Source organism: Lactuca virosa, chromosome 2 (genome assembly GCF_052849685.1).
Source record: "Lactuca virosa cultivar CGN04683 chromosome 2, Lactuca_virosa_CGN04683_v6, whole genome shotgun sequence".
Lineage (NCBI taxonomy): Eukaryota > Viridiplantae > Streptophyta > Magnoliopsida > Asterales > Asteraceae > Lactuca > Lactuca virosa.
Window position 1 is genome coordinate 136,936,818 of NC_136427.1, and position 10,555 is coordinate 136,947,372.

A 10,555-nucleotide genomic window follows, 5' to 3' on the forward strand; every position below is an offset into this window, starting at 1 on the left:
TTTTTAATTATAAAAAATCTTTAAGTAAAAAAATGAAAAAGAAAATCAGGATGGCAAAATGATCTTTTCAAGTGCATTCAAATTTTTAAGGGACCAAATTTCCATGATATTTTTAATTTTGGACCATCCGTACATGGAAAAAAAATTGTCCAAAACTATACCTTGTGGTAAACCATAAGGACCAATTTTGCAATTTAATATTCTTTTAACAATTTTGTTCATATGCTTTTTAAAATTTTTATTTTAGCTTTTTTTGTTTACATAAATATTTGTATGCAACTTATTTTATGTTTTTTAAAACTCTAATCCTTCTATAAATTTTATTGTCTATTATACATACATAAACTTTCTGCAATATGTACAATATCATACGTTTAAATTTTCCGGGCAAACTAATTCCAAAATATGACAAAATAACAAGACCAAAAACAATTTTTTGTTGTGATTCCTAATTTTTGTAGTTTCCCTTAAAAATGTGGCTACTTTTAGGCACCATGATGTTTTTTTTTTTTTTTTTTTTTTGGCAAACCATAAGTCATAGTAGCTTTCAGTTTTTGTAGTTTAATTAACAAAATATTAAATCTATATCATGTTGGCATGACTTTCATGCAACTCATCATACCAATAACTAGAAGGTATTCAATCAATGTAAACAAAGATTACCACACAACTACTGGCATTCAAATATTATATATCCATGTCTACGTTGAACATCATCACTCTACCAAATCTTCTACTTTCTGAATCACCAAACATCAATTATGCTAATAACATCAAAACCATGCACATAAACAACATTCTTGAGATCGAAAACTTTGAAAAGGCTTCTGAAGAAGGCGGATTTGCTAACGTGGGCACCGTGTCTGTTGGGGTTAGTGCTCCTGAGCCACCATCCATTAGTGTAATGTTTTGCGGTGGAGTGCTTAAAATTGGAGTCATCATCCCTCCACCTCCTCCAGCAGTGCTACAAATAGTTATCAAATGTCATGTAATTTAAATCTCTAATTGTCATCAAGTAACCATCATCCATCATCTGAAGTACTTTGTATAATCTTCTTTAGTATTATGGGATTTTTGAAAGTGGAAGTATTGTATTACGACACTCAGAAATAATGATAATAACATCAAAGAAAATTTAATATGATTAGGAACTTGATAAATATAATTTAATTATATGATGTTATAAAAAAAATATTGAATACTTACGAATTAAATGTTTGTTGTATTCTATATGAAAATGTTTTCTTCAATTTACTTACGAACTTGATAAATATAATTTAATTATCTGATGTTATAAAAAAAAATATCGAATACTTACGAATTAAATGTTTGTTGTATTCTATATGAAAATGTTTTCCATCAACACGATTAATGTTTCAACCCGACACGACACAACACGAGATGTTTACGAGGTCTAAACCATAAACCCCAAACTCGATAAAATAAATATGTTTGGGTAAGAAATTTCAACCAGTTGATCAATCTGTTTAAAGTAAACGGGGTTGACACAATACGACACAAAAATTAAACAAATAAGTTTATTATCAAATTCTTTCAATCTATTTAATGTTTCAACTTGCTGCAAAGAGTGGTGCGCTATAGTTATAAGGTGTGCATTCGTGCACATATGTGGAGTATGTTGATAAAGTTAATGAGGAGGTGATATTTGGAAAAACATGAAAGATAATCAAAGGAAGAGAACTTGTTTTAATATGGATTTAAGAATTGTTATATTTTAAATTTACCCTAAATTAAGTAAGAATAATAAGGTGATAGGTCCTACTGATGTACTTGCTTGAATAGAATGAAAAACTTGTGTATGAAAGTTTATCTTGGAAGTGTGCACTTCGAGTTTGAAACCAAGGACATTACGTAAATAGAACCAAGATCTAAACATAATCCTATTGAAAATGTGTACATGGGCAGAGATTTAAACGCGAGACAAATCTACTATCTTTATTAGAGATGATAGAAATCGACACCCCCGTGCAGCGTGCAGCAGGGTGATTTCCTAGAGATAGGTTCAAGTCAGCTTTTTCGTCTTGTTTGTTTCTTTGATTGTCAGAAAGTGGGCAGACTTAGTCGGTCTACTGAATCCCAATTACTGTCGAAACCATCATGCATCTTGGGTAGTTTCGTTTAAGAAGTCTCTTAAGATTTGCTCTTACTTCTACTCGGGTACTTCTGGTTGTTGCCTCGTTCTTTTCAGCTCAAGGCAATTTGTAATCATTCAGTAGTTTGACTCATCTTCGTTGCCTTGAGTTCTCTTTGGTCGAAGGTGTGTTCGAGATTCTTGTGATCTTTATAAATGGTACAAATCTCTAAAGTGAATGTCTCTAAATCTTTGAAACGAAAGTAATGTAGTTGTTTTCGTATATTTTGAATTTTGAGTTGTCGTGAAAGCGTAGCCAACAACTTCATTCCTTAACACGTCACCCAATCCTTGATGTGGCGCGTCACAGTATACGACAAGGCCATATGTTCCTTCCGGGAGGGATGAGATTGGTACGTTACACAATATGTGTTCCAACTTCTGGAACTACCGTAATATTTTCTTTTTGACGTGAGAGGTTTGGTTATCTTTGGAGAAATTTCCGTCAACTTTCTCAGTGTCTTGCTTCTTCCGAGCTTCCCATGGAATTACCATCATATTTTCTTTTGTTATTCTCAATTCTTGTGACATCCTATTTCTTAGATCAATGTTTCTTAACAGGCTAATTGGGTTATTAGACTGATGACCTATTTCTTGGCATGGTTGTAGGTGTTGGGTCTAAAGGATGTAACCATCTCTCGTATTTGTAGGGTCATACCTCTTATGTACTATTAGTATGTTCGCATTTAGTCTCAAAGCCCTTAGGGTTTGGGTTAAGTTAAGGTCCTTATGTATCCATAATTAAATAAGGTTTAACCCTCATTTTTAATCAATCAATCTATTTTATAACATGGTATCAAAGTCGGCATCTTGCACCACTTGGTTCAGCACATCCCACATCATATCTATACTCATCGAGCCTCCGACCCTGAGGGGGAGTGTTAGTATATCTCATTTTGGTGCGATACGGTGATATAAGTGGTTACAAGGGCTCTTTTGGAGAGACAATCTTGACATCCACATATATTTACATGGTATTAGAGCCTATTCTATTATGATATTTATTATGATATTGCTTAATGGTTGAGTCTTTTAAACCACAACTTTTCTCAAATTCTCCAATGAGAATAACTTGGAATGAGGTTCACATACTTATCTAAGTAGTTCTATGTTTATGTTTTTCTTATCAATAGAGGACTGCATAGTCATATATATTTAGTGGAGTTCTTTACAATTTTCTTCACATAACAACGCAGTTTAACATGTTTCCTCATGATATTAAGGCTACAACGAACTTTGCCCAAAAATCTCGATAATGCGGTTTTCCGATGTCATGGTACGGACGATTGAAAACAGTTTCTAGAAGTGATAAAAAATGTTTTTCTCATCACCATTACTTTTGATGAACAAGCTGATGAGAAGCTATTTTTACATCGTCGTTGCTCCTCTTTGGACTCCTTTGTCGTCGGCTTCATGATCGTCGTCGGCTTTCCTCTTTTGTTATAAAAAGGAACTGCCACTCCTCTCTCCTTCCTAGTGTTATTACTCTCGTCCACATCCTATGTGTCTCCGTATACTTATTAATTAATCTTTTTTTTTAAAACGTCCTATCAATTAATCACCACATACGAAACTATACTCGCATATATTCCGATGAAAACAAGAAATATAAGTTATGATCCCGAAAAAGAAAACGCACGAGAAAAGACATGAAAAATAGCTTCTTTATCAGCTTGCTTATTAGTTTTTTCATCAATAGTAATGGTAATGGGAAAAACTTTTTCTTCCAGAAATCTCAATCATGAGGTTTTCCTATGTCATGGTCTGGACCGTTTGCAACCTGTTTCTAGAAGTGATAAAAAAGTTTTTTCCCATTATCTTTTGATGAACAAGCAGATGAAGAAGCTATTTATCATGTCCTTTTTCGCGTGTTTTCTTCTTCAAGATCACCACTTCTATTTATTGTTTTTATTAGAATGTATGCGAGTATGGTCTCGCATGTGGTGATTAATTGATAGGACGTTTTAAAAAAAAAGATTAACTGATTAGTGTAGAGAGGCAGATAGGAGGTGGACGAGAGTAATGACATTGGGAAAGAGAGAGGAAGCGACAGACAATGGCAGTTCCTTTTTATAACAAGAAAGGAACGACGGTGGTGATCATGGAGACAGCGAAAAAGGAGTCCTTAGACGAGCGGCGACAGCGAAAAAATAGTTCTTCATCAGTTTGTTCATTAAAAGTAATGGTGGTGGAATAAACTTTTTTTATCACTGCTAGAAACAGTTTGCAATAGTCCACATAGGAAAATCTCATTATCGAGGTTTCTTGATGAAGTTTGTTATAGCCTTGAATAATTATCCTAATGAAATAGGTTAGACTGTCATGTTGTGTGAAGAAAAATGCAAGGAACTCCAGAAAATATATATGGCTATGTAGTCCTCTACCGGTAAGAAAAACATAGAACAACTTAGAAAAATATTGGAACCCAATTCCAAGTTATTCTCATTGGAGAATTTGAGAACAATTGTTGTTTAAAAGACTCGACCATTAAGCAATTCCTCTTTAAAAAGAGTGAATAAATATGTGACTTCGCAATCAAGTGGTTCCTCTCCTTTACCACAGGCTATGGAGAGGATATGCAAGAAGTGCTAAAAAACTTGGTAAGGCTTAAGTTGTTGACTCTCAGAGATGTTTCTTATTTTTTCATCAATATGGGCATTAAACATGTTTCTAACAGAAGACGAAACGCAAAAGGCAACGAAGATGCTTATTGATTCGCAAAAGATAGTGAAGGAAACAAAGAATAAGAAGAAAAAGAGGATTTGACTTCTTGGAATTGGATTTGATTTGGATTTGTAATGAACAAATCAGTTATGACATTTGTGTTTATTGATATTTTTTTCAACTAAAAGCTATTTTGATTCATTAAAAGTTTATAACCATCTAAGTCGAAATTAAACTATCAAAATAGGCTTTGATACCATGTAAATATATGTGGATGTCAAGATTGTCTCTCCAAAAGAACCCTTGTAGAGAGAAAGGTAATTCCAACATATATAGCCACTTATATTAACGTGTCGCACTAACACACTTCCTCAGAGTCGGAGGCTCGATGAGGATAGACAGGGATGTGTTGAACTACATGGTGCAAGACGTACGACCATGCCAAGAAATAGGCCATCAGTCTAACAACCCGATTAGCCTGTCAAGAAACATTGATCAAGAAAGAGGATGTCACAAGAACTAAGAATCGCAAAAGAAAATATGATAGTAGTTCCATGGGAAGCTCAAGTTAATCCTCTCGGAAGAAGCAAGACACCAAAAAGCTTAATGTTGCGCAAATCCTTACATGAAAACAATACTTAGGAAAACACCCAAAGTGTGGCCGGTGCAACTACTAGCGTACGGGCGAATGCTACTCCTCCAACAAGTGCAACAAAAGGGGCACATCCCCAACTTTTGCAAAAACAAGCCAGCTGTCGTGAAGTAAAAAAGCAAACACACGAACAGGTACCGGTCGAGGCTGAGATTGTTTTTAGTGTGGTGAAGTCTGGCATTTTGAGAGAGACTGCCTAAAGTTGAGGAACCAATAAATGAAGCTCGATTAGAGTATTGTGATTAGAGTAAGAGACACGATCCAGGAACGATCTGTAATGAGCGGTACGTTCCTCATTAACAACTTATATACAACTGTACTAATTGATTCAAATGTGGATAAGTGTTTTATAGCCCCTAAGTTTAAACATATGGATCCACTATACAGAGGAAGTAATGAGCGGTACGTTCCTCATTAACAACTTATATACAACTGTACTAATTGATTCAAATGTGGATAAGTGTTTTATAGCCCCTAAGTTTAAACATATGGATCCACTATACAGAGGAAACCTGTAGAGTAGAGACGACTAATGAACCGTCATTAATCTACTTGCGAAATCTTAACAAATTATGTCTTAGCACATAATAAACACGCCTTTTTATGTCAATCTTATGTCTACGATTTCGAAAGTTTCGATATTATTATCGGTACAAACTGATTTTTTTCTCTATGTCACGCTAAGTTATTGTGTTACGAAAAGTCGTACGAACCGCTTGACTGATGGAGAAACCCTAATAATTTACGAAGACTACGAAGACAAGTCAGGACGAAACCTCAAACTCATATTTACACAAAGGCTCAAAAGTATCTACACAAAAAGAACTACGCTTTGTTGGTGTACGTTGTAGATGAAAAGAACGAAAGAAAGGAGGTCAAAGACATACCTCATCTACCTGGGATACCACCTGTTCGACAAGCCGAGTTCAAATCGACTTAGTCCAAAGAGCAGCACCGGTAGCAAAAACTCCCTACTAATTGGCTTCATCAAAAATGCAAGAACTGTCTAGCCAACTACAAGGACTTCTTGACAAAAGTTGTATCAGAACAAGATTCTTATCTTAGAGACCACCAATTTTGTTTGTTAAGAAGGACAGATGCTTTCAAATGTGTATCGATTATTAGATCCTTTCAAATGTGTATCGATTATTAGGAGCTGAACAAATTAATAGTGTTGTGAATAAGAAACTTTTCAAGTTTTATGTCACTTATTCAAAACCACAATATGAAGTTTGGAGTCTGAAGAAGATAGTTGTTGTTAAGAAGTGTGAAGAAGCAAATGTAGATGGGTATACAAACAACAAGTTCACTCTGGTGAGAGGGTTAAGTAATGAAGAATCTGAGTTCACGTTTGCTGAGCTTCCAATTATGAATCCTTATGATTAGTTTATGTTATTTAATATTTTGAAGAAAGAAGAATCAAAATTCGCATCTCAACTCTAGCATTTGATCAGCCAGGTCATGTTAAAGAAATGTGAGATGGGTTCATAAAGATCGCAATGTGAATAATTGTATGATGTTTCTCCAAGATAAACAAAAGCTGAGATTTACAAGATAAACACTTAAGATCATCTTAAGTGTGTCTGAGATATGCTTCGTTGGTGGATGACAATTCATACAGTGGTTTTTGGAATGATTCCTAAAGTTTTTGAAGAAGCAAGATGAAAACATCCTTCGCAGTTATAGGAGGGGCAGGGGGGATAGATAGGTTTCACATATTGTATAGTTGTGTTGAGTCTGGATGTGAAAGGGGTTTCACAATGTAATATTATATGTCTTCATGTTTTGTATGCGAAATGGATATTTGGTCTTGTATGTTTTATGTTCATAGTCTACGCTTCGCAGGTTGAGTTAATTTGTCTTGATAGGCTGTCTTAGCTTCAGTGTCCTGACCTCATTGGTTAGAGTCTAATCGACTCCTTTATATTCACCTAGAGAGAGAGAGTGTGTGTGTGTGTGTGTGTGTGCGTGTATGTTCTTACGTCTTTATAATTGAGTGCTTTTTAATCTCTAATGAAATTCAAATCTTATTTACGTCTTACGTTATTTCAATATCAGATTTGAGTCGTGATTTCATTCATATAAAATCTTACGATCCTACAACTTGTATTTGTTGCAAGTGGAGATGTACTTATGTTGTTTCCATGTGGGGACTTATAAATTTGGTTGAATTATGGGACGGATGTAAACAATTTACTTGAGACTATCATCCGATAGGGATATAGTATTCGTGTTAGTCCAAAATGAGGACGATGGCATGCAGATTATTGGAAACACGACTATCAAGCAACTATGTTGAGGACTTGAGGTTATCTCAATATATTTATAAGTTATTACATATGTATTCATACATATTACTCACTAATCTCTTGCCGCTTACCGCTGTTGTTGTGTTTAGTGATTGGTTAGTGTTGAAGTTTTGATATGTTGTAATGTAACACCCAATAGGGCATATAATTGATATATAACTATTGTTGTTGCGTTTAGTGACTAGTTAGTCTTGAAGTTTTAATATATTGTAATGTAACACCCAATAGGGCATAAAATTGATATATAACTATGGTTGATATACGCCACACGTTTGTATGAAAATTTTTAAATCAAAAAAAGATTACGGGTGTAAATAACACAAGCATTTACTTAAAAGTTACTAAAATACACATTTATATAACATTTTATTAATATTTATAAATGAAATTTAACAATAAAACGTAATATCATACACATCTTAATAATTATTAGTAATATAAATAATAATAATATAACAATAAAACATACAACCAATAATTACATAGTATTGGAGATAATATGAAAACACTATGTTTTTTATTTAAAATTTGATATAAAATTCATATGACACCTTATTACAAATTTTGAAGAGTTCAAATTCATATGACACCTTATTACAAATTTTGACGAGTTCATTTAAAATCTCTTAATTATATCATCTATACAGAAGTTGATATAAAATTTGTACGAAGGCTTATTATTTAAAATGTTAAGACTTTTGTTTAATCTGCCCATCAATTTTGTTTTCAATTTAAAATTTTGAATATGTACGAATGTTTGTTGAACACAACTCCCATCTATATAGAGAGAAACATCGAGATAGGACATGTCATAGAGTATGCCGGGCAGTGTTCAAGGAAAAAGTGAGGACACAGCAAACACAGCAATCGAACGGTCAAAAAAGAATTCAAATACAACCCCATAAATGAGATTGCGACACGTGTACAAGCTCACAGAAGAAAGCAACACCCTTCGCACGCGACCACCCCACACATCACTCTCTTATAATATTTTGTAAAAACTCAAATATATTTTTTTAATCCGTTAAAAATGTACATTTTTGTATAAAAAAGATAGTCCCGATTAATTAAAATTCTAAAACAAAGAAGCTACTATATTTATATTTCGAGTTTTAATAAAAACATTAATATTTGGTTAATAAAAAACAATAAAACACTATTATTTAATTTATTTCACTATTAATTTGTAAAAAAAAATAAATAAATAAATGGTTCAGCACAATCTAGGTATTGTAAAAGAATAAATAGTCCATAGTTTCTGTAAAGAGGATATATAAATTCAAGCTTACAATTTCTATATCTAATTAAATGCTTATAAATCTTTTTAAATATGTAAAGTAAAAAATAATAGTACGTGATTCAAAAAGATGAAAGTGTACATACCTTGGAGAAGACGGATAAACACAAGTTCCATAACCTAAAAATGACAAAAATACCCAAAAATTAATATTATATTATGAACACCATAATGCTGTTACGGAGACATGGGGAAGGGGTAAAACTGTGATTTGCACTAACTGGGGTCGGTTTTGGCAATGGCAGCGGTGCCGGAGAAGTCACAAGCGCCGGAATCCATGGAAGAGTGCATGTAAAAGCTGTTGAATGCGTAGGAAGCATGCGCCTGGATGGTGTTCGGAAGGAAACACAGTCCGGTGTCTTGTAAGGGTGAGCAGTCAGCTCCGGCGCCGCAGGCGTAGTCCAGTGCTGTCTGCAACGCGTCTTCTTTGGCGTCGTTTCTAGCGACGCACCATGTCGCCGCCGTGACTTTGCCGTAGACGACAAGTTGTAGCAGCAGGAGGAGTGCTACATTGGGCATTGTTGCCATTTGCAGAAACTTTGCAGAAAAATGTTTGATGAGTTTTGGAAGAACACACTAGAAACACACAATTGTGTGTGTTTGAAAAAGAGAGAGAATGGCAGTGAGGTTGGTGGAGTTTCTGTATTCAGCTTTATACGCAACTTTCAAAATTGAAATTCATGATTTGTTCATATTTTTTGAAATATCATGTTTTATGCCTTTATATGTTTTTCAATAATATACATGAATGGCTAATATAATAATGAAACATTTAAAATTCTTTGTAAAATAATGTTGTATAAAGTAAAAAAAATATTCTTAAAACTGTATGAATTAAACTATTTATTTGATATATTACTCTTGATGAATAAATTTAAAAAAAAAAAAAAGGCAACAACAGATCCCGTATATCGAGATGGGGTAGAGTGGTAGATGTCGTCAGTCGAACCTTCAATAACGATTGTGTCATATAAATGACCTTTGACATGTGCGTGCAACGGGTACATGTACGTGAGTCAAAAAGCAAACAATAAGTCAAGGTGAGCCGATAGAATACATGAGTTAAAAAAAATGTGCAAATTATAAAACATAATATTGTCAATCTACTTTATACATATTCACACTAGTATAGCATCGTCTTAAACCGAAGATACAATGTTTTCGAGGAGATCCACCATTGTTTTGATCTTTGTAAAATAGTCCATGATGGAAAGATCTCTCATGGATACGTTCCAGAGCTCGTTATCAAGTTCTATTGCTTTAGTTTCCTTTTAACTCGATTTTTTCAAGATTAATCCATACATCGTGTGCCATTGAGTCCTTGAGTACCATTTCTAGTAGTGATTGAGATAGGCTTCTATATATCCATAGTTTGATTATAGAGTCGATTTATCTCCACTTGATCGAGATCGGTTGCCTTTACGTTTAGTGTTACGTATGTGTCATGGATGTGGTCGATAACGTCAAATTCAATACAATAT

General features: G+C 33.9%; 1 protein-coding gene across 1 annotated transcript; it reads right to left on the reverse strand.

Annotated features, from left to right (window-relative positions):
- Window positions 1-643: 643 nt before the first annotated feature.
- Window positions 644-9,714, reverse strand: LOC145159527 (PLASMODESMATA CALLOSE-BINDING PROTEIN 2-like). The gene is made up of 3 exons (XM_079078533.1): window positions 9,296-9,714; window positions 9,161-9,194; window positions 644-964 (listed from the first exon to the last, which is right to left on the reverse strand). The coding sequence occupies exons 1-3, from the start codon at window positions 9,600-9,602 to the stop codon at window positions 760-762; spliced, it is 546 nt and encodes a 181-aa protein (XP_078934659.1). The 5' UTR covers window positions 9,603-9,714; the 3' UTR covers window positions 644-759.
- Between the last annotated feature and the right edge of the window lie 841 nt (window positions 9,715-10,555).

Coding starts and splice junctions, on each gene's coding strand:
- LOC145159527 (XM_079078533.1), bottom strand. CDS start 9,602: ATGGCAACAATGCCCAATGTAGCACTCCTCCTGCTGCTACAACTTGTC. Junction 9,195..9,295: donor CATTGCCAAAACCGACCCCA/GTTAGTGCAAAT, acceptor TGTCATTTTTAG/GTTATGGAACTTGTGTTTAT. Junction 965..9,160: donor GTTTATCCGTCTTCTCCAAG/GTATGTACACTT, acceptor AACTATTTGTAG/CACTGCTGGAGGAGGTGGAG.